General features: G+C 40.1%; 1 protein-coding gene across 1 annotated transcript; it reads right to left on the minus strand.

Moving 5' to 3' along the window:
- Nucleotides 1–12,069: 12,069 nt before the first annotated feature.
- BSX (brain specific homeobox) lies at nt 12,070–15,204 on the minus strand. The gene is made up of 3 exons (XM_053452381.1): nt 14,943–15,204; nt 12,842–13,032; nt 12,070–12,291 (listed from the first exon to the last, which is right to left on the minus strand). The coding sequence occupies exons 1-3, from the start codon at nt 15,202–15,204 to the stop codon at nt 12,070–12,072; spliced, it is 675 nt and encodes a 224-aa protein (XP_053308356.1).
- Nucleotides 15,205–25,636: the final 10,432 nt, after the last annotated feature.

Consider the following 25,636-nt stretch of genomic DNA (forward strand, 5'->3'; position numbering starts at 1 on the left):
TATAATGAAGGTATAATATTTATACATAATGAAGGTATAATATTTATATATAATGGAAGGTATAATATTTATATATAATGAAGGTATAATATTTATACATAATGAAGGTATAATATTTATATATAATGGAAGGTATAATATTTATATATAATGAAGGTATAATATTTATACATAATGAAGGTATAATATTTATACATAATGAAGGTATAATATTTATATATAATGAAGGTATAATATTTATATATTATGAAAGGTATTCGACACGCATTAAGCATTTTATGTGGGGATTGGTGTTTTGTGATCAATGTTTGTCTTCAGAGTCTGGAATCTTCTGGCCTCTCAGCCGGTTTTGTATTTTGTTTTAGAATTTAAATATTCTGGAATAAAATGCAAATATTTCCTGCAATCAGCAGCAAACGCTGATATCTAAGAGGCAGAACTCGCAGGTCGCGCGAAAACCAGCCGACTATTTATATCTCATCTAATTCTGATAGTTAATAGCAAACAGAAAATAATATTATTGCGAGAGCCTAGTAATTGCCTCAAATTGTTAATGGCCTAATTTTAAATTGCCGTTCTGGTCGCGGCGCAGCACTTAGACGGTAATTGAGTCCTGTTGCTTTGCAGCCATTTAAGCGATGCGTTGGAAACTGCTTTTTAATCCTGTGTCGGCGGGAGTTTGCGCCTCCCGGGGTTAATGCAATATACATCAGCAATTAACGGTTACAAGTCGCCGGCTGGCGGCCCGCGATGCGAGCGGCCTGGTCACAGCGGGCCTTTTACCGGTCTTTTATTCGGCTTCTGCTTAGAACGTTACGGCTCGAGATGCCGCGGGAAGCTTCTTTACGTCGCTCGCCGTCGCTTACATTAGAGGGAAAAATGAAATAATAACGAGATGTCCTTTTCATTCCGTTTTTTTTGGGGTTGTTTGAGGCAAATTTAGAACTTCAAATTCTTTAAATTGAAATGTAATGATTACAAAGTTGGCAAAATGTTTCCATTTCCTTCCAAGCAGTTACTTTCAAATCTGTAGGTTTTAATTTTATAAAATGTTTTATTTTATAAGATTACATTTGGCCGAGCGAACAAATTCCTCCAAATAACGGCATTGAACTATACATTACCCGGGGCATCTCACTGATTTATCTATACATTACACAGGGGCCGGTCACTGATTTATCTATACATTATACAGGGGCCGGTCACTGATTTATCTATACATTATACAGGGGCCGGTCACTGATTTATCTATACATTATACAGGGGCCGGATCACTGATTTATCTATACATTACACAGGGGCCGGTCACTGATTTATCTATACATTATACAGGGGCCGGTCACTGATTTATCTATACATTATACAGGGGGGCCGGTCACTGATTTATCTATACATTACACAGGGGCCGGTCACTGATTTATCTATACATTATACAGGGGCCGGTCACTGATTTATCTATACATTATACAGGGGCCGGTCACTGATTTATCTATACATTACACAGGGGTCGGTCACTGATTTATCTATACATTATACAGGGGGCCAGTCACTGATTTATATATACATTATACAGGGGCCGGTCACTGATTTATATATACATTATACAGGGACCAGTCACTGATTTATATATATACATGATACAGGGGCCCCGGCTCGCTGATTTATCTATACATTATACAGGGGGCCGGTCACTGATTTATCTATACATGATACAGGGGCCCCGGCTCGCTGATTTATCTATACATTATACAGGGGGCCGGTCACTGATTTATATATACATTATACAGGGGCCCCAGCTCACTGATTTATCTATACATTATACAGGGGCCGGCTTACTGATTTAGTACATTATACAGGGGGCCGGTCACTGATTTATCTATACATTATACAGGGGCCGGTCACCGATTTAACTATACATTATACAGGGGCCGGTCACCGATTTAACTATACATTATACAGGGGCCGGTCACCGATTTAACTATACATTAAATGGGGCCGCACTGGGATATAAAAGTTTTCCGTTCGCCGCTGATGCTGTCGGTGGAAATCATGACACATTCGGCATTAATCATTATCACGTAGTTCCAATCAGAGCTGTCCGGAGGAAATGTATAAATATTGCGTCTGTTTGGGGTTAATCGTATATAATAACAGACATTTATTCACTTATTTACATGCCGCACAGGCCGACCCTTAAAATAATTAACATGAATATTAAGCCGCATCAAACAATATGAAACAAAAAAGTCTATTAACACGCGCTGGACCCGACGCGTTTAACAGACGGCTATTGAAACGATGTCTGAAAGGAGCCATTCATCTGCAGTATTTGTCACAATATGGAAATATCTCCAAATCCCCTTTATAACAAACCTTTTAATTGAAACATATGATCCTGAACGAGACGTATTATTAAACGGGGACCCGGAATGAAAGGGGCAAAGGTGACCAATTAAGAAATTAAGTATTTTGCTACACATGGGAGCCAGCGCGTTTATTGCAATAATAGCCGAATCAGCTCATTTTCACAGATCCGCTGCCCACTTTAACCCCGTCCTCAGATCAAAGCGAGCGCGTCTGCGCCTGTTTGCCGAGCAGAAAGGATGCTTTGGGCTCCTTAATGTGTTTTGGTTAAATGAATTCTATGGATGGCAAAATAATAGCCCAGAAAGAGGATCGTCTGAAAGGCACGATTCCTCATTAATTCAAAGGGCCAATATTCATTACGCCTCACATCTGGGGCTAAATCCTAAAAAAAAGGGACTCATCAAAGGGACACGAAGGGGTTAAATTGAGCTGATGATTTAATTAAAATGTGAGATGCGAGTAAGTGGCTGATATCGGTCTAAAGACTTCATTAAAAATCACTGGCGGGACGGCGGGCGCTCGTTTTCCCTGAAACCAACAGGTTTAGGGCTCTTCATGACGGCAAATAAATAAATTAACGATTCCGCGCTTGTGACGATGTCAGCCATCAGTCCTCATTATCTCGAGTTATATCATTATGGTGTCAAATTAGGCTCAGAAAAACATAGTTTGGATTTTCTCAACACTTCAACATTTTTTAGTTTTTTTTTTATTGAGATATTTTTAGAGAGGTGGGGAGACAAATCGATTCAGAGCTTCGGGGGTCCAGCAAGATGGGAACTCTATGAAGATCTTTTTATATGATAAGATATCAAGTTTTATATTTAAACATTGAAAAAATAAATAAACTTTTCTTTGAGAGTTAAACATTTTTGATTAATTTGGTCACATTGTGATGCGCCCAGATAATTGGGGTCCGCAGTGTTATCTGGGGGTGTATTATGTGCTAAGACCATGTCTCTCAGGTCTATAAGATACAGTGTATCGACGATATTTCAGGTGTTCGGGTTATCCAGCCGGCTGCAGCAGCATTTGATGGCCGACGGTCTTAAAGTGTAATAATAATAATAATAATAGTAATAGTAATAATAATAATAGTAATAATATTAACAATAATAGTAATAATAATAATAGTAATAATAATAATAATAGTAATACTAATAGTAATAATATTAGTAATAGTCATAATAATAATAATAATAGTAATAATAATAGTAATAATAATAATAATAGTAATAATAATAATAATAGTAATAATAGTAATAATAATAGTAATAATAATAATAATAATAGTAATAATAATAATAATAGTAATACTAATAGTAATAATATTAGTAATAGTCATAATAATAATAATAGTAATAACAATAACAGTAATAATAATAATAATAGTAATAATAGTAATAATAATAATAATAGTAATAATAATAGTAATAATAATAATAATAATAGTAATAATAATAATAATAATAGTAATAATAGTAATAATAATAGTAATAATAGTAATAATAATAATAGTAATAATAATAATAGTAATAGTAATAATAATAATAGTAATAATAATAATAGTAATAATAATAATAATAGTAATAGTAATAATAATAATAGTAATAATAATAGTAATAATAATAATAATATTAATAATAATAGTAATAATAATAATAATAGTAATAATAGTAATAATAATAATAATAATAGTAATAATAATAATAAGTGATATTGTTTGTTGTTTTTTATTTTTGTTTTGAGAAATTGGAAATTGGAAAAAGGGTCGTATTTAAGAAAAATAAAATGTTTGTGTTAATAATAACCCTTAATAAGTGAATCCTGAAAAGCCTGTGATTTGCTGATCTTAACACTTTCCGCACCCTGCAGTTATCTGGATGTAGATTTTAGAGCCGTTTCTCGCCACTCGACAGATTTCTCTGTGATTATTTCAAGGGCGCGAAATGACTCCATTTAGTTACCGAGAGCTCAATGACAGGAGCGAGACCTCAGCCCCATCACTACGAGCCACAAAGACACCCAAATCGTCTCTCCACATAATTGGCGGCTCTAATTGAGGCTCTCGGTCTGCGACACCCGGGACGGACTCGGCTTTTGTGCAGAAAATAAAGAGAACCTAAAAACTTACAGACTAGAAAAATAATTCCTCCTAAAGTGAACAGAATTTACCCCGGGGCAAATATCAGACCACTATGGGGGTCAAGAAATGGATTAAATAATTCTCTGATACAGAGCGGTGAATGCAGGGGTATATAAAATAATAAAATGCCATGTGAGAGGGAGTACCCCCCAAGTGTCCTTGTTTAGTTTTACCAGTCCCTCTCCCAAACCCCTGTGCTCCTGGATTGTACCCCTCTTTCCGCCCCCTATCTTCCTCTCCCCTCCCCTGATGCCCCTCTTTTCTAGGGGCTCAGAATGTTGGTTGGGCGTATAGGAACGGGCTGAAATGGTTACCCTCTCCGTGGATATCGGGGGGATTCTCCTGCCCAACCTGTCTTACTCCGTGAGGAATTTCATTTCCATCTGCTCTAAATCTTGGTATTTCCATTCTAATTCTGTTTACATCATTCTGATGACCTCATGCCATCGTTTTATTGGGTTTCTTTGAGTGGTTTACTCACACGTCAGATTTTTTCTGCCATCCACCAATTGTTCTTTTTTTTTTTCCTTCTGTTTCGTTCATTTGGAATCTAAAGAACCGATGTAATTACTTAACGTATTACAATGTACATTAAGTAAATAAATAAATCATTGTAGCATTACGTGTCTATGTCCTGGTGATGATTTGGGCGTCTCTATATGCTGTGCTTTATACTTTGCAGTAAGTTATGTCATCCTATTCTATATCTTTCCATGATTGCTGGAATAGATTTGTATTCTCTTCTTGTAAACCATGATTGCTAAGCCTGGTGTTATTGCACTTTTTATGATGACCATGTAACACATCTGTAGCATCCAGTGTTATTCGTGTAAATGGAGAATTGAGTCAGAATGTTTGCTGGGTATGGGGGTATCACAGGGTTAAAAAGTCCCCATAATGTGTATAGAAACAGCAGGAAACAGCTTTATAAATAAAATCAGGATAGAGCCGGGGCAGAGGGATCGATTTACTAAACAGTGAGTTGAAGGTGAGGTTGAGGTTGTTAGCGATGTGTTTGTAGGGCACAATATGCAGAACTTCATCCTCTAGAAAGATCGTAAGCTTGTGAGCCGAGCCGCTGCATAAGTTGTTGGTGCCATAAAAATAAGAGTTATATAATAATAATAATGATAATAAGACAAAAAATAATAATTAACAATAATAAGTTTCACCCTCATTTAATAGAATTAATTAATAGTAAACCAACATTAATTATAGGCGTGTGACAATCTAAAGGGGGGTCATTAAATGTGTAAGAGCAATGTGTGTGTATAAATGTGTGTAAGATCTGTGTGTGTGTGTGTGTATACATGTATGTAAGAAATGTGTTTATACGTGTGTGTCAGAGTAATGCGTGTGTATCCATGTGTTTGTGTAAGACTAATTTGTATAAATGTGTGTAACGGCAATGTGCGTGCATACATATGAGTTTGTAATAGAGAGTAGGAGCCGTGTGTGTGTATGAATGTGTGTAAGAGCGGTGTGTGTATGAATGTGTGTAAGAGCGGTGTGTGTGTATACATGAGTATGTAAGAGCGGTGTGTGTGTATGAATGTGTGTAAGAGCGGTGTGTGTGTATGAATGTGTGTGAGAGCGGTGTGTGGGTATACATGAGTATGTAAGAGCGGTGTGTGTGTATGAATGTGTGTAAGAGCGGTGTGTGTGTGTATGAATGTGTATGTAAGAGCGGTGTGTGTTTATACATGTGTGTGAGAGCGGTGTGTGTGTATACATGAGTATGTAAGAGCGCTGTGTGTGTATGAATGTGTGTAAGAGCGGTGTGTGTTAATACATGTGTGTATACAGGGGCTAATGGGAGATATCTATATATAATAATATAATCCGTGTGGCATTAATAGATCCTTGGTGTTCAGATATCCACAATTAACAATTAAAAAGCTTGCGAGCAGGGCTCTCTCCACCAAATGTATCGTTTTGTCTTAGTCTGTCAATTCTCGTCTTGTCATATCCCTTGAATTTATGGATTTTATTAAGCGCTGCATGAACTGTTGGCGTTATATAAATAAAAGATAATAATAATAATAACAACAACAATAATAATAATAATAAAAGACAATAATAATAATAAAAATAATAATAATATTAATCCTCAGCATCATAATAGTTTTTTTGTTAAATGTGTGCATTCTGTGTGATATTTATTCTGTTTATATTCAGCTTTGTGCAAATAAACACAATATGAATTTTAAAACTCCGTAAGAAATCCGAAACACCTTGAAATTAACGTTGCCAGTAGCAACCCAGAGAAAAAGAAACCTTGTGGTCAAAATTAAAATAACGAGTCACGTGACACAGAATGGGAAACATACAATAAAATAATAACACATTAAAATAATCAGGGTGATTCTGGGAGTGATGGGAGTGATAGAGATGAGGGGCGCTTGGATGCATCCATTAAAAAATCCAAAATGCTAAAAAGGGGGTAAAGATGGATAAGGATTTTATGGAAGCTATTTGTGTGAATATTTCTCCATTTATTTATTATTCCATCTGAAAGCAGGATATCATATGGGATTAAAAATAAATCTATTCTGAATAACCCCAGCGTTTGTCTAATGGGGGGTAATAATGTATAATATTAACACTACTACAACTACTACTACTACTACTACTACTACTACTACTATATAATACTAATAATAATATTAATACTACTACAATTACTCCTATATAATACTAAAGAAAATATTAATACTACTACTAATATATTATACTAATAGTAATATTACTACTACTACTACTACTATCTAATACCAATATTACTACTACTAACAATAATATATAATATCAATGATAATATTAATACTACTATATAATATTAATAATAATATTAATACTACTACAACTACTACTATATAATACCAATAATAATATTAATACTACTAATGATAATATTAATACTACTACTACTACTAATAATATATAATACCAATAATACTACTACTACTATATAATACTACTACAGCTACTATATAATACTAATAATAATATTAATACTACTACTACTATATAATACTAATAATATTAATACTACTACTACTATATAATACTAATAATAATATTAATACTACTACTAAATAATACTAATAATATTAATACTACTACTGTATAATGCTAATAATATTAATACTGCTATAACTACTAATATATTATACTGATAGTAATATACTACTACTATTACTACTACTCATAAAAATAATCATAATATATAATACCAATAATAATTTTAATACTACTACTACAACTACTACTAATAATAATAATAATAAACAGTGATATTATTAATATATATATATATATATATATCTATATATATATATATAGATATATATATATATATATAAATAAATATATCAGAAGTGCATTAAATTACCAAAATGTGATTGTGTAGAAGAATTTATTAGAAGAGAGATAGATCTTTGGAGGTGGGGGGGGCGAGAGACAGACACCAGTCTAACCATTAAAAGGAGAAAAAGCTCCTCAATAAATCTCAAGAATATCAATAAATAAATACATCTTACCCCTTACTAATAAGTACATCTTACCCCTTACCAATAAATACATCTTACCCCTTACCAATAAATACATCTTACCCCTTATCAATAAATAAGTACATCTTACCCCTTACCAATAAATACATCTTACCCCTTACAAATAAATACATCTTAGCCCTTACCAATAAATAAATACATCTTACCCCTTACCAATAAATAAATACATTTTACCCCTTACCAATAAATACATCTTACCCCTTACCAATAAATACATCTTACCCCTTATCAATAAATAAGTACATCTTACCCCTTACCAATAAATACATCTTACCCCTTACAAATAAATACATCTTAGCCCTTACCAATAAATAAATACATCTTACCCCTTACCAATAAATAAATACATCTTACCCCTTACCAATAAATACATCTTACCCCTTACCAATAAATACATCTTACCCCTTACCAATAAATAAATACATCTTACCCCTTACCAATAAATACATCTTACCCCTTACCAATAAATACATCTTACCCCTTACCAATAAATAAATACATTTTACCCCTTACCAATAAATACATCTTACCCCTTACCAATAAATACATCTTACCCCTTACCAATAAATAAATACATTTTACCCCTTACCAATAAATACATCTTACCCCTTATCAATAAATACATCTTACCCCTTACTAATAAGTACATCTTACCCCTTATCAATAAATACATCTTACCCCTTACCAATAAATACATCTTACCCCTTACCAATAAATACATCTTACCCCTCACCAATAAATACATCTTACCCCTTACCAATAAATACATCTTACCCCTTACCAATAAATAAATACATTTTACCCCTTATCAATAAATACATCTTACCCCTTACCAATAAATACATCATACCCCTTATCAATAAATACATCTTACCCCTTACCAATAAATACATCTTACCCCTTACCAATAAATACATCTTACCCCTTATCAATAAATACATCTTACCCCTTACCAATAAATACATCTTACCCCTTACCAATAAATACATCTTACCCCTTACCAATAAATAAATACATCTTACCCCTTACCAATAAATAAATACATCTTACCCCTTACCAATAAATACATCTTACCCCTTACCAATAAATACATCTTACCCCTTACCAATAAATACATCTTACCCCTTACCAATAAATACATCTTACCCCTTACCAATAAATAAATACATCTTACCCCTTACCAATAAATAAATACATCTTACCCCTTACCAATAAATACATCATACCCCTTACCAATAAATACATCTTACCCCTTACCAATAAATAAATACATCTTACCCCTTACCAATAAATAAATACATTTTTCCCCTTACAAATAAATAAACATCTTGCCCATTATCAATATTTGTGGGAGAAATAGTTTTTTTCTTAAAACAATAGCCAAATAATGTGATAAAATCAAATAAAATGATTCCGGTCACCGATAATAATATCAGCTACAGACCGAATTCCTGCGGTAAAAATACCAAACGGCTCCTGAAATGATAATAATAATAACAACAACAACAACGATAACAACAACAATAATAATAACATGTAAATATTCATATTGAAATATAAATAATAATATTTATAATAATAACCACAATAATAACATATAAATATTGATATAATAATAATAATAATAATAATAATAATAATAATAATAATAATAATCTGTGGATCCTTTTCTGGATGTCACGTCATTATTTCCTCCCGATTCCGGCAGGACCCGTTTAATTAGAAGCAAAAAACGATGAATTTATACATATTTATACTTTTCTTGCAAGTATTTGATATTCTTTGTAATTTTGACCTCATTTTACTATTCTGTGAAGCTCAGAAATTCACTCGCGTTTTTCGATCCAAAATATATTTATTTAATTCGATGCATTTACATAAAATCATATGAAACCGACTCAAATCATTTGACGGGAATTGGTGGTCAGATTTATGAACGGAAACCTTTCACCTGAGGACAAGAATTCGGGGTTTGAGAGGAATGAAGAGATTTCATGCAGAATTTGATAATTTAGATAAGAAAAACTTGATAAATCGGAACCAGATATTTATTCTTGGGGATATTTTTTCTCTCGGCGCACAAACCGCTAAAAAACGACGAGAAGAGTAAAAAAATATAAAGAAACGAATAAAGGTCATAATTAACGGGAAAAATGAACGTTTTATGAATGAACGGACAGAGAATTATTATCACTGAAATGAATGATTAATCAGATCGCGGACGGGGAGACCCAAATAAATCTTTCATCCGAACCCCGAGAATCCCCGCATTCGTTTATCCCGAATATCGTTTAATGCAGGGGGCAGATTCATGAAAATTTACCCCAGGGCTGGTCGGGGTGGAATTATTCTCCAGTCGCCAGTTTTAGATTCAGTTATTGGAGATAAAACTATCTCTCTCCGGTGTTATAGCTCCGTTATCCCTCCGGTGTAATGTCTCCGTTATCTCTCTCCGGTGTAATGTCTCCGTTATCCCTCCGGTGTAATGTCTCCGTTATCTCTCCGGTGTAATGTCTCCGTTATCTCTCCCCGGTGTAATGTCTCCGTTATCTCTATGGTGTAATGTCTCCGTTATCTCTCCGACGTAATGTCTCCGGATTGAATGTTTCTTGATAAATTAATCTTAAATTCTTAATTTCAGACCCAAATCCCGGGAATGGGCACCGGTTCGGGATTCAGCGGTGCCGAGAAATTCGAAAAAAAACTATTGCGGGTTTATAGAGACTTTTTAGTTTTTTTCCACCCAAGTTCAATAAACATTTTCCGTTCTAAGCGGAATTACTGAGAAACCTGAGTGAAGCAGCTGTTTACCGACTACCGACTACCGACTACCGACTACGGACTGCCGCGTCTGGATGCGGAGTGAATGATATTTCCATATTATTACCCTTCAGAGGGGTATCTGGATAAATTATCGATAAAACGTCTGATCGGAAAAACAGAAATTTACTGATCAGTAATCGATGTATCGGTTTTTCGGGCTGCACCGAACGGCGATAAAGAGATTTCCATTACATTTATCCGAAATTCTCTCCCTCTGTCTGTCTCTCTCTGTCTCTCTGTCCCTCTCTGTCTCTCTGTCTGTCCCTCTCTGTCTGTCCCTCTCTGTCTCTCTGTCTCTCTGTCTCTCTGTCTGTCCCTCTCTGTCTGTCCCTCTCTGTCTCTCTGTCTGTCCCTCTCTGTCTGTCTCTCTGTCTCTCTGTCTCTCTGTCTGTCCCTCTGTCTGTTTGTCCCTCTCTGTCTCTCCCTCTGTCTGTCTCTCTCTGTCTCTCTGTCTGTCCCTCTCTGTCTGTCCCTCTCTGTCTGTCCCTCTGTCTATCTCTCTCTGTCTGTCTGTCCCTCTCTGTCTGTCCCTCTGTCTGTCTCTCTCTGTCTGTCTGTCCCTCTGTCTGTCTGTCCCTCTGTCTGTCTCTATACTGATGAGATGTAGTTAATGTCACAGATGATTTCACCTCCTTAATACCCCGGGGGGGGGGGGGTATCTGATTAAAGACATTTCACGGGGTAATAAATAAACATTTGCATTAAACTAAAGGAATCTCAGCCAGACGGACACCGACTGCCCCAGGAGATGCCCCTGGGGGTGGCAGGTTCTGCGCATACCGAGGGCTCAGATACCGACTCTCATTCGGGTGAGCTGCCCGGGCATTTGGGGGTTTTGTGCCCCCTGAAGTCTCACGGATCGGGGCGAGTTCCCAGAAAACAGACTTCCCCAAACTGTCACCCGGCCTCATAGCAATGAAAGGGTTAATGACCCGGAGCTGACACACAGCTGTCCGCCGAGGGCCACTCACTGCCCCACTCGGCTGGGCGAGAGCGGGTGATGTCCAGATACTCGGCACCGCTCTATCAGGGTCCTGTGCCCAGAGCCGCCAGTCTATGTGGTGTGAAGGCGATGAGCCACACCATAAGAATCAGTGCAGTGACTGTCCGGTAAGCGCTAGTTGCCCCGGTCCTTTGACGGGTCCTCGGGGGTCCAGGGGGTTATAACATTTCATCTTCAATAATATCCACGTCATCCTCGGCCTCCTCCCGGAGGAACAGGCTCTGGCCTTTGCCCAGTTCTGCCCCATTTGCGCCCCCCAGTTCGGTGTCGCTGGGGCTGTGGTCCGGGTGGCCCTCGCCGGCTGAGGCTTTCGGGTCCTCCTGGGTCTTTCGCAGCTGCTTCTTGTGCTTCATTCTCCGGTTCTGGAACCAGGTTTTCACCTGAAGGAGACAGAAGAGAAGGTGAAGAAATCCCGCCATTCCGTTACCGAATTATTATGTGAATCCTGTCATACAGAGCACACTGTCCCGAACAGACCGGGGCTGTAACGGGCCAGGGGCCGGGGCTGTAACGGGCCAGGGGCCGGGGCTGTAACGGGCCAGGGGCCGGGGCTGTAACGGGACAGGGGTCGGGGCTGTAACGGGCCAGGGGCCGGGGCTGTAACGGGCCAGGGGCCGGGGCTGTAACGGGACAGGGGCCGGGGCTGTAACGGGACAGGGGTCGGGGCTGTAACGGGCCAGGGGCCGGGGCTGTAACGGGCCAGGGGTCGGGGCTGAAACGGGACAGGGGCCGGGGCTGTAACGGGACAGGGGCCGGGGCTGTAACGGGACAGGGACACCCGCTAATAACCCCACGTGACCCCTGACCGGAGGGCCCCGGGATCCGTGCATTTATTACATAATGGGAAGAACCCCCCCGGACAGACAGACAGAGAACCCCCCGGACGGACGGGACAGACAGGCAGCTCGGTGACGGACGGACGGGGGGTACCTGGGTCTCGGAGAGGCTGAGGGCAGTCGCCAGTTCTACCCGCTCCGGGGTGGACAGATACCGCTGCAGCTCGAATCTCTTCTCCAGGCCGGAGAGCTGGGAGTCCGAGAACACCGTCCGGGCCTTCCGCCTCCTGCACAGCTTCCCGGGCAGGTCCGAGTGATGGGGGAACAGGGCAGGGACCGAGAGGCCTGTGGGGCAGGAGCATTAGTCACTGGGGTAATAACCTGCGGGCCGGGGCATCTGCAAATAGCCGAAACTATACCTCTAATACCTCAGAGCATTACCCCAAACCTCCCAAAACTGCCTCCAAATTATAACCCCAAACCCCCCAAAACTGCCTCCAGAATACAACCCCAAACCCCCCAAAACTGCCTCCAGAATATACCCCCAAACCCCCCAAAACTGCCTCCAGAATACAACCCCAAACCTCCCAAAACTGCCTCCAGAATACAACCCCAAACCTCCCAAATCTGCCTCCAGAATATACCCCCAAACCTCCCAAAACTGCCTCCAAATTATAACCCCAAACCCCCCAAAACTGCCTCCAGAATACAACCCCAAACCTCCCAAAACTGCCTCCAAATTATAACCCCAAACCCCCCAAAACTGCCTCCAGAATACAACCCCAAACCTCCCAAAACTGCCTCCAGAATACAACCCCAAACCTCCCAAAACTGCCTCCAAATTATAACCCCAAACCCCCCAAAACTGCCTCCAGAATACAACCCCAAACCTCCCAAAACTGCCTCCAAATTATAACCCCAAACCCCCCAAAACTGCCTCCAGAATACAACCCCCAAACCCCCCAAAACTGCCTCCAGAATACATCCCCAAACCCCCCAAAACTGACTCCAGAATACAACCCCAAACCTCCCAAAACTGCCTCCAGAATACACCCCCAAAACCCCCAAAACTGACTCCAGAATACACCCCCAAACCTCCCAAAACTGACTCCAGAATATACCCCCAAACCCCCCAAAACTGCCTCCAGAATATACCCCCAAAACCCTGTATCAAAAAATCCACGGAATCAACATCTAATAATTTTTCAAATAATATATATATATATAAAAATAGTTTCTTTAAACTTAAACCGCAGAATGTGAAATTTTTTACACAAAAGTGACAATATTTATACTTCGCAGTAAGTGGATTTATGAGTGGAACCCCACGCGAAATCACCTTCTCAGAGGTTTTATTTTCTTTAAATCTCGGCAAACGCCTAATCTATAAAAAATTGTGTTTTCTTCCAGTCTGTGTACAGATTATCAAACTGACATTCCTGAAAGTCACACAATTTACCCCAAAATAGTCTCATTCTGCTGTTGATCATTTATTTTACTTAAAACATTTTTATTTCCTGAATTATTATTGTTATTATTATTATTATTATTATTATTATTATATAATTACTTTCGGTGCTGAGTGAATTTTATTTAAATCACTGCAATAAACGTCCAGATTTGAGTTGGTTAGAAATGTTAATAATTATTTAATAAATGTGTTTTTTTACCTACTCGGATCGTTTCGTTCAGACGGTAACCTTCCGTGTTCTCAAAGGGCAGGAATTCCCGGCACATTTTTCATCATTATTATTTTATTAACAAATTGTTATTTAATTACTGAATTAGTAAAATCCCTTTTTTTCGAAATCAAATTGAATATAAAGAAATATCTATGGATAAATATTTACTTAATGTACAAATTCTGGATTCATTTATTGTAATAATAATAATAATAATAATTGCCATAAATAAGAGATTATTGGTGTTGTTTGCAGGAGACACGTGCAGATATATTTTAACGGATTTCAAGTCATTTAAAAATATGATGATTTTTTAATTCGTTAAATTATGTTTTTTTAGGAGAAAGCATGTCTTTATACAGTGACTCCTGTATTTACCCCCTTAACTCCATTACTGTTTTGGTTTTTTTGCTGTGATATTGCCCCTGTTTGAGGTATAACAGTTGGTTTCAGACTTTAAATATTTTTAACAGGGGTAGATAAAATATTTCAAACGAATTGTCGGGCACAAAACAGACATTGAGCGATTGACACATTAAAAACTGTTTGCCCCAGATTGGGGTAAGTACTTACCTGATGTGGCAAGGAAGAAGGGATGGTGCTGGTCGGGTTTGTGGAGTGGATGGTGAGGATGGGGGGCCAGGATGGTAGGCGTTGGCATCAGGGGGTACCCATAATCGAGGATGGGGACCCTGGATGTGAAGGAGCCGGCGAAGGGAGCCGGGGCAGATTCCCTTAAAGGTTTGGGTTTATGGAGCAGAATATCTTCAATAAAAAACGAGGTCGGTCTCTGGGTGGGAAGCTGGTGAGTGGAGGAGGTGAAGTTCAAATTCATGGTCCCAGGGATGGTGCCTCTGGGTGCAGGTGATGATGCCTCTGGGTGCAGGTGATGATGCCTCTGGGTGCAGGTGATGATGCCTCTGGGTGCAGGTGATGGTGCCTCTGGGTGCAGGTGATGATGCCTCTGGGTGCAGGTGATGATACCTCTGGGTGTAGTTGATGATGTCTCTGGGTGCAGGTGATGATGCCTCTGGGTGCAGGTGATGGTGCCTCTGGGTGCAGGTGATGATGCCTCTGGGTGCAGGTGATGATGTATCTGGGTGCAGGTGATGATGCCTCTGGGTGCAGGTGATGGTGCCTCTGGGTGCAGGTGATGGTGCCTCTGGGTGCAGGTGATGATGCCTCTGGGTGCAGGTGATGATGCCTCTGGGTGTAGTTGATGATGCCTCTGGGTGTAGTTGATGATGCCTCTGGGTGCAGGTGATGATGTCTCTGGGTGCAGGTGATGATGCCTCTGGGTGCAGGTGATGATGTCTCTGGGTGCAGGTGATGATGCCTCTGGGTGCAGGTGATGATGTCTCTGGGTGTAGTTGATGGTGCCTCTGGGTGCAGGTGATGATGTCTCTGGGTGCAGGTGATGATGCCTCTGGGTGCAGATGATGATGCCTCTGGGTGCAGGTGATGATGCCTCTGGGTGCAGGTGATGATGCCTCTGGGTGCAGATGATGATGCCTCTGGGTGCAGGTGATGATGCCTCTGGGTGTAGTTGATGATGCCTCTGGGTGCAGGTGATGATGCCTCTGGGTGCAGGTGATGATGCCTCTGGGTGTAGTTGATGATGCCTCTGGGTGTAGTTGATGATGCCTCTGGGTGCAGGTGATGATGCCTCTGGGTGCAGGTGATGATGCCTCTGGGTGCAGGTGATGATGCCTCTGGGTGCAGGTGATGATGCCTCTGGCTGCTCAGACCCCAATCTGCTCTCATTTGTTGAGTCAGGGGCAGCTTTTGGTGAGCTCGGCACCAATAGGAAGCGCAGGGCGGGGGCTCCTCTCCTGCCACTAATTACTATTTCATGTCTCGGGAGCTCCCGCGATAGAGCTGTCTGGGAGCTGTCCGGGGTGCTGAATGTCTGCAGCTATAGCGATGGATTGGGCAGGAGCTGTGCGGGGTGCTGAACCCATAAGCTGATGATTATTCACTATAAGGGAATCGTATGGGGCAGCAGGGGCAGCAGGGGCAGCAGGGGCAAGAGCTGTGGAGTGTGCAATAGCTCAAAATAAACATCGGGAACTGTACCGACATTACATGAGTAGCACATGACAGAGGTACAAAAAATATAAGTATATAAATATATATATATATATATATATATACACACACCTATATAGACACATACATGTATACACACATACATATACACACAAATATATAAACATACATATATGCACACATACGTATATTACACACATATGTATACACATACATATATACACATATATAGACACACATATCTAGACACATACATGTATACATACATATATATAAACATATATATATATAAACATATATATATATATATATATACACACATACATATACACACACATATACACACATACACATATACACACAGATATATATAAACATACATTTATATACACATATATATCCACACACATATATACACACATACATATACACACATACACATATACACATATACATATATACACACATACATATATACAAACATATATACACACATACATATATATACACATACATATACACACACACACATATATATATAAACATACATATATATACACATATTATTGAAATATAATATTTTAGGAACAGCTTTCCAGAGGTATCCCTCCAGTCTATAATCTACAATCCTCTCTCTCTCTCTCTCTCTCTCTCTCTCTCTCTCTATATATATATATATATATTAACCTTATGAACATACATACTTCACAGAAGTCTACACGGCACACTGTGTATAATATATAACCCGGAGCTATCATTCTGTATAATGTATATATTTCTATAAACAAACATATAGGCACATATTCCGCACCGAGACTGGGGGTAGATATAACTTTTTATTTTGAGTTGATTTCCATTATCTCCAGCAGGTTTTTTTGGCCATTTTTAATCTAAAACACTTCCCCGAAGTCAATTTTCCCAAATTAGCGTCATATCCAACATCACAGGCGAGCTAATTCGAGCCTCGCATCCCGCAAATTGCTATAATTATTGATGTTAAACTCCTAGATAGTAAAAGGAGTCCTTCACATCCGTCTCTTGATTTTAAGCTTTAATTTCTTGAAATTGAGTCATCATTACAATTCCAATCACTGCGGTTAATAGTTAAAAGTGTTTTAATAGAGTAAGAATTCTTCCAAGCCATGCTATTAGATAATTAGAGGGGGTGCTTAGAGCCCGGAGTTAATCCTTCTCCGCGCTGACATGGTTTCTGTCGGCTCCAGCAGGTAGGGCAAATTAATTACCAGAATCAATTAGTTAGGGGGGAAAAAAAGTCCGGTTCTCGTGAATGCCGAGCCGCATCTTCCATATGTATGAGCTGTTAAATTGTAAATAGATGTAATACATCTAAAAGAATAGAAATGGCAATCACAGATTTAATGAATTTGCCAGCAAAAGAACACGAGTCAATTCTACAAGGTATTCTCGGTGTCTTTTATCCATCCCCCGCTATACGGGCCCTAAAGTGGATTAATGAGAGCGAATTTCCGTCCAGGCGCTTTTTCAGTTTCTTGCAAACCGCAGGAGGACTGAAAAAATGATTAGTTTTTTTTTTCTGTTCATTCAGAGGCTGCTTTCTCTCCAACATCGCCCTGAAGTGCAGAATTCATGCGCGCCTCGGGCTTTATCTTGCTGCATCGCATAGAACAACCCAACCAGGTTATCTGGCTGGACCTATAACGGTACAGAGTATCACAGCGTGGGATGGCGTCTTATAACTAAACAAGCCTAATCATAATAACTATAAATAATAATATAATGCGTTATAATATATCATCAAATACGCACCCAACAGGTGCCCGAAACTTAAAATATTTAGAAAAACTATTCTACGGTGTTGGATCCACTCCATGCCACCCCCTGCTATCCCCTGCCACCCCCTGCCACCCCCTGCCACCCACTGCCACCCCCTGCCACCCACTGCTAGTCACTCGTTTCTCCTGCTGTAACGACTCAAACCTTAATCAGTCGTTGGTCTCGTCTTAGATTCAGGAGCCGTATGTCTATCCCATGCATGTTTAATACCCTCACTGTATTACCCTCTACCACTTCTGCTGGGAGGCTGTTCCACTTCTCTACCACCTTCTCAGTCAGTAAAAAAACATCTTATTGTATCTAAATTTATCTTTTATTGTAGACCATAGACAATCAGCACAAGTGTCTCAACGGAACATATTTTATTGTTTTAATCTAAAAATAACACAACCTTATAATTTTTACATCAAATACTGAAAATAATGTTGGCATTCGCACTTTCCTTATAATCGTTATTTTTCGTTTAGCGATATGAGGTTTGTTTATTGAGGTCAGTTTGCAGTAACGTATCGGAGACGTCCGGATCTCTCCGTAGAAATACTCGCTGTTTCCGGGGATCATTTTTCCTGCGTTTCACGCTATTTGGATGGAATTTTTGTTGCTTGAAGGAACGTTTCAGACGTCTCCCCGTTTCTGAAGACGAAGGCCGTTAGCGGGAGTCTGACATCCCGAGAGTGTGACGGGCGGCTGCGCGGGGGCTTCTTTCCGTTTGGATAAATCCTTTGTAGCTTTTATTGTTTTTGTTCAAATCCGCGACTTTTATCTTCTGTGACAGTTTTTTCCTCTCTATTGATCCGCCGACTGCTTAGATGAACCGGCGTCACTTCCAGTCCGTGAATGAACAGAGTTCCCGAGCGCTGAATGAAATGCATCCCGATCCTCGGCCAAACGAATTGCACCTTAACGGCCTGCTAGATGCGAGTGTGGAGAAGTAATTACAAGCTACGGCTGATAATATGACATTACGCGGATCAGGGGGTCTCCATGCCCACCCTGTACGGCTTCCAGCTCTTTATTCATTAAGATACGGCTGTCGCCGGGTCCAATTCCCACACCTTTACACAAAATATTGATTGTGGGTTTTTTAAGTATTAATATAAAACCCCCTCTGTTACTCCCCATTGCCCTGACACGGGGTAAAAATCGCCCCGTCGCCCTGAGGTATCTGTGATAATAGCGTTACGGAGGGACCTGCGCGGCTGGAAACAATCTCTAGCGCTAGAGGCTCCTGTGCCGTCCGCTAAACCAACGCAGGGAGAGAACAGGAAGCGGCTTCCAACTTCCTGCTCGGGCTGGAGGATTCCGATACGGCCTGCACTGAGGGATCATGGGAGACGCAGAGTTCCTTGGATGTGCCTTTGGTGGATGTCAGGATCACTAAACACAAGATGGTTTAATTTGACTGTTTTTCGTTAAATAATAATTAGCTAAATTCTTACATAAGTTTTCTTGCATTTCTTGTGTTTCTTGTTGGGTTGGAATGGCTTTTTTTGTTAATACCGAGAAGTTCTGACAGGTCTTTGAAGTGTAAAATAAAGACGTCTTGTTGCAGCCGCTTGAAGCTTTGTGTAAAGAGATGGGTCACTCAGCCATTAAATAAGAATTAAAAGGCACTAACGATGATGAAACTGATCGCATTTCTCGCTTGTTAATGGACGCGGCGTGTCAGAACCGCGTAAGCCGATTGGCTGCCGATTTCACGAAATGAAATGACTTCTTTGTAGAGCTGTAAGCCCCGGCTTTCTCTATAAGTAACGCATTCATTTTAAGAAGCTTTTAAAGACCAAAGACTTTTTCCACCTGCTCACATGGTGGGTAACGGAACAATCCCACTGAGTTTCACAGACCCCATTATACCCAAAAATCCCCATTCCACTCATTTGTTTAGAAAATATGTTTGAAAAAAACATTTTAAGAGCTGGTTATCTGGTTAGAAGCTGGTTGTCTGGTTAGAAGCCGGTTATCTGGTTAGAAGCCGGTTATCTGGTTAGAAGCCGGTTATTTGGTTAGAAGCCGGTTATCTGGTTAGAAGCTGGTTATCTGGTTAGAAGCCGGTTATTTGGTTAGAAGCCGGTTATCTGGTTAGAAGCCGGTTATTTGGTTAGAAGCCGGTTATCTGGTTAGAAGCCGGTTATTTGGTTAGAAGCCGGTTATCTGGTTAGAAGCCGTTTATCTGGTTCGAAGCCGGTTATCTGGTTAGAAGCCGGTTATCTGGTTCGAAGCCGGTTATCTGGTTAGAAGCCGGTGATCTGGTTAGAAGCTGGTTATCTGGTTAAAAGCCGGTTATCTGGTTAGAAGCCGGTGATCTGGTGAGAAGCCGGTTATCTGGTTAGAAGCCGGTGATCTGGTTAGAAGCTGGTTATCTGGTTAAAAGCCGGTTATCTGGTTAGAAGCCGGTTATTTTGGGATAAGCGGTATGTATCCTATTTATATGACCTCACCTGGTTGCTAAAAGTAAATATTTTGATACCTACTGAAAATGTGACATAATTCCAACACAATTTACTAAATTACTGAATTATTATCAGACATGTAAATGTCATTTACTGAGTTATTTTGTAGAATTACTAATTAAAAGAAATGATTTCTGGGACCCCTTGGGCATATTATTTCCGGTAAGTAAAGATCCGATCAGTTTCTCCTTTAATGGAGTCGCAGTCTCCGCTAATCTCTCTTTTATTGGGAAGAAAGTCCCATCTGTCAAGATCTTAATCAATGTGTTAATTGTAGAAGGCATCAGATGAGATGAAAGGAATTTCTAAATTGTTTTTTATTTCTTTAAATAATGACAAATACACATTATACATTTTTTGCAAAAAAAAAAGTGTTTGGTCATCATCCTGATTGGACAAAATGACATCTAAAATCAGTAAATGTACCCTGTATACATAAATATACCCAATATACTGTGTAATCGGGGTCCATAATATTATTATAACATGTAAATACACCCGATATATACCCGGGGTCTATAATATTATTATACCATGTAAATATATATATATATATATATATATAATATATACCCGGGATGCATAATATTATCATAACATGTAAATACACCCGATATATACCCAAGGTCTATAATATTATTATAACATGTAAATATATATATATATAATATATCCCCGGGATATATATATATATATAATATATATATACCCGGGATGCATAATATTATTATAACATGTAAATACACCCAATATATACCCGGGGTCCATAATATTATTATACCATGTAAATACACCCAATATATACCCAGGGTCTATAATATTATTATAACATGTAAATATACCCAATATATACCCAGGGTCTGTAATATTATTATAACATGTAAATATACCCAATATATACCCAGGGTCTGTAATATTATTATAACATGTAAATACACCCAATATATACCCAGGGTCTATAATATTATTGTAACATGTAAATATACCCAATATATACCCAGGGTCTGTAATATTATTATAACATGTAAATATACCCAATATATACCCAGGGTCTATAATATTATTATAACATGTAAATATACCCAATATATACCCAGGGTCTATAATATTATTATAACATGTAAATATACCCAATATATACCCAGGGTCTGTAATATTATTATAACATGTAAATATACCTGATATATACCCAGGGGCCATAATATTATTATAACATATAAATACACCCAATATATACCCAGGGTCTATAATATTATTATAACATGTAAATATACCTGATATATACCCGGGAGCCATAATACTATTATAACATGTAAATACACACAATATATACCCAGGGTCCATCCATAATACTATTATAACATGTAAATATACCAAATATATACCCAGGGTCTATAATATTATTATAAAGAAGCAGAGGCTCAGCACTCAAATGATAAGGTGAGTTTATTTCACACAGGCAACGTTTCGACGCACAGGTCTTTCTCAAGCCTTAGTGCACCATTTCACTGCTGAGTGCTGCATTCCAACCTTTCTTTTTGTGTATAATATTATAACATGTAAATATACCCGATATATACTCAGGGTTTTTAATATTATAACATGTAAATATACCCGATATATACCTGGGGTCCACAATATTATTATAACGTAAATATACCCGATATATACTCAGGGTCTATAATATTATTATAACATGTAAATATACCCGATATATACCTGGCCCCTGTATAATGTATAGTAAAATCAGCGAGCTGGGCCCTGTATAATGTATAGTTAAATCAGTGAGCCGGCCCCTGTATAATGTATAGATAAATCAGTGACCGGCCCCTGTATAATGTATAGATAAATCAGTGACCGGCCCCCTGTATAATGTATAGATAAATCAGTGACCGGCCCCCTGTATAATGTATAGATAAATCAGTGACCGGCCCCTGTATAATGTATAGATAAATCAGTGACCGGCCGCCCTGTATAATGTATAGATAAATCAGTGACCGGCCCCCTGTATAATGTATAGATAAATCAGTGACCGGCCCCCTGTATAATGTATAGATAAATCAGTGACCGGCCCCTGTATAATGTATAGATAAATCAGTGACCGGCCCCTGTATAATGTATAGATAAATCAGTGACCGGCCCCCTGTATAATGTATAGATAAATCAGTGACCGGCCCCCTGTATAATGTATAGATAAATCAGTGACCGCCCCCCCTGTATAATGTATAGATAAATCAGTGACCGGCCCCCTGTATAATGTATAGTTAGAGTCTCATCTATGATATCTGCCCCTGAGCACCATCACCCCCCCCCCTGCTATTTGCTGGCCCCCCTCCTGTCCGTCTCTCTCACCCCTCTATGTCTTCACAGACAGATCTGATGAGCTGCATCTCTCTGGCGACCCTCTCTTTTTTCAGTACCCTCTGTCTCCCCCTCCCCCACATCTCTGGAGAAATTCTGCCCCATCCACCCTGATTAGGGCTCAAACCTCCATGTAATGCCAGAAGAAGAGGCCCTTCTTCTCCATATGAATATATTAAAATGCATGCCGTCCGGCCCCCGGGGGACACCTCTCTTTACGCTCTAACATTGGGAGGCATGACTTCTTCTGCCGACCGTCACTTTCTTTTCATCGTCCGCGCGCTGAGCGAACGGAGCCGGATCCGCCGCCGACCCAAACGGAACGACGAGTCCTCCGCGGACGGAGAGTTTCATTTGGTGTCGCATTATTAATAAAACCTTCCACTTAAATACTTAAATGAAAGCTTCGGGAAACCAATGTACAATTTGTAACCTTCTCATTCGCGTCGAAGCGTCTTTCATTCCCACTCATTCCCAGCGTAGGCGACGCGAGGCGTCTCCGACCGGCAGCCGGCCGCTAATCGCGTTACTTAATGCTCTTCATTTCTACTTTGATGAAATAATTGAAATTCCTGTCACTTCCTGCACTTTGGCAGCAAACAAACTCCGTGCGAGGAGATGAAACCCGCTTCTTCCTCCGCTTTATCTTATTCATCGCTCCGCATAATGGATCCGTCTTTCATTCGCTGCTTCCACAGAAATCTGCTACTCCCGTTAAGTGATTGTTTGCAGGAATTAAGGGACCATCTTCTCTAATTTAGCCGCCGTCGTTCGGAGGTTATTGCAATCTAAAGCTAAAAGTAGCAGGCGCTTTACTGGTTTTCTGCTTTTTTTTTCTCTTTTGCCACAAAATATAATAAAAAAAATTTCCTATAGAAAAGGCAGACTTGGATTAACTCCTGGAGTGCCACGGTTAGGGCTGTTCTTTGGGTCTTTCAAAGGAGGAGAGATGTTAGAACAAGAAGCCATTAACTACATTATTTTACTGAGAATGTTGTAGATAAGTGGAACAGCCTCCCAGCAGAAGTGGTAGAGGGTAATACAGTGAGGGTATTAAACATGCATGGGATAGACATACGGCTCCTGAATCTAAGATGAGACCAACGACTGATTAAGGTTTGAGTCTTTACAGCAGGAGAAATGGGCGAGTGGACGGGGGCCGGATGGGGCCGATCTGCTAATCAGAGATGTATCGTAGAGCTGTTTACTCAACCTCCGCCATACCGTTCTAGTGGCCCCCATACTGGTTTCCACCAGCGAGTATCACCCGGGATAAACCCTACGGAGCCAACGATTCGGTAGCCACAGAATCCATGGAGGCCGCGGATAACGTCTCCTTGGCCCCTCTGGCCGCTGACCTTCTCCCTCTCTCCTCGAGAAGCCATGTTCTCCCCCTGTAGATGCCGCGTGTGCAGCTCTTACCCCTCCGGAGCCCCCATCACATGCGCGGCCCCCATAAAGAGCCTCCACCGGCTGCGCGGGGTTAATCCGATCGCTATGAACTCATCTAATAAAGTTTTGCGACCCGGCGCTATCACCGCCCCCCCCACTTGTTCTTTCACTCGGTTCGTTTTAATAACCCCGATCTTAATGGTTTAAGGCAATTACTTTATAATATCATCAGGGTCCGGGGGGGGGCTTTCTGCCGGTCGCCGCTTTCAGTGCCGTCTTCTTGAGAATGTACAAATGCTATTTTGAGAACTAATTTCCAGTTTAAAAGCTTTATGTGAAGATGCATTTGTGAGGCTGGCCGGACTCGGCCCCCGGCAGGCATGTCATCCACTCTCGCAGTGTTTAAAATAAAGTGCCCAGATAGCTGCGCTCGGGGAGCAAACAGGCAATCGAGTCGCCGGCGTTACGGGGAAAGCGTCTCGCTCAGGTGCTTCACAGAGACATCGCCTGCCTAATGCACGTAATGCACACAATCTCTCGCTTTCATCCTGCGCGGCTACCGCTCGGCTGAAGTGCCGCCAATTGGACGCCGCTTTGTCCGCAGCAACTAAACTTTGCTTTACAAAATTAAAACTAGCGCTCGGCGTCGCTTCGACGAATAAAGTTTTAACTTCAAACGGGGTAAACGCGCTTCGAGGATCCTCTCGGCTAATGCAGTCGCTGATTGTTACGGATCGGAGAAACGGAGCGAGGATCCGCCATTAAACCATCCGCGGCTTTATTCCGGGCTCAGAACCGGCCGGCCCCTCGGCCCCCATCCGGCCCCCCTGGTCTGCAAAGACTCAAACCTTAATCAGTCGTTGGTCTCGTCTTAGATTCAGGAGCCGTATGTCTATCCCACGCATGTTTAATACCCTCACTGTATTACCCTCTACCACTTCTGCCGGGAGGCTGCTCCACTTAATCTTGGACACGGTTATATTAATGGACCCCATAGGTATCAGATTGACCCAAAAGTTTCCACTCTGCCTGTTTCTGGTATTGGCTGAAGGGTCAGGATGGCGGAGAGAGGCGTTAATGAGAGCGTCGCTTAAAAACGATGAAAATCCATGAAAAGTCACATTTTCTTCCTGTAAACCGTCGCCGCGGGATACGCAGCGGGCACTGGAAATACCCCCTGGATGATGGCGTCGGTTC

The sequence above is a fragment of the Spea bombifrons genome, chromosome 12 (genome assembly GCF_027358695.1).
Source record: "Spea bombifrons isolate aSpeBom1 chromosome 12, aSpeBom1.2.pri, whole genome shotgun sequence".
Lineage (NCBI taxonomy): Eukaryota > Metazoa > Chordata > Amphibia > Anura > Pelobatidae > Spea > Spea bombifrons.

Excerpts from the sequence above, each read along its gene's own strand:
- BSX (XM_053452381.1), bottom strand. The coding sequence starts at position 15,204 with ATGAATTTGAACTTCACCTCCTCCACTCACCAGCTTCCCACCCAGAGA. Across the intron at positions 13,033-14,942 it reads CTTCTTCCTTGCCACATCAG|GCCTCTCGGTCCCTGCCCTG; the intron begins GTAAGTACTTAC and ends CCTGCCCCACAG. Across the intron at positions 12,292-12,841 it reads TCAGCCTCTCCGAGACCCAG|GTGAAAACCTGGTTCCAGAA; the intron begins GTACCCCCCGTC and ends TGTCTCCTTCAG.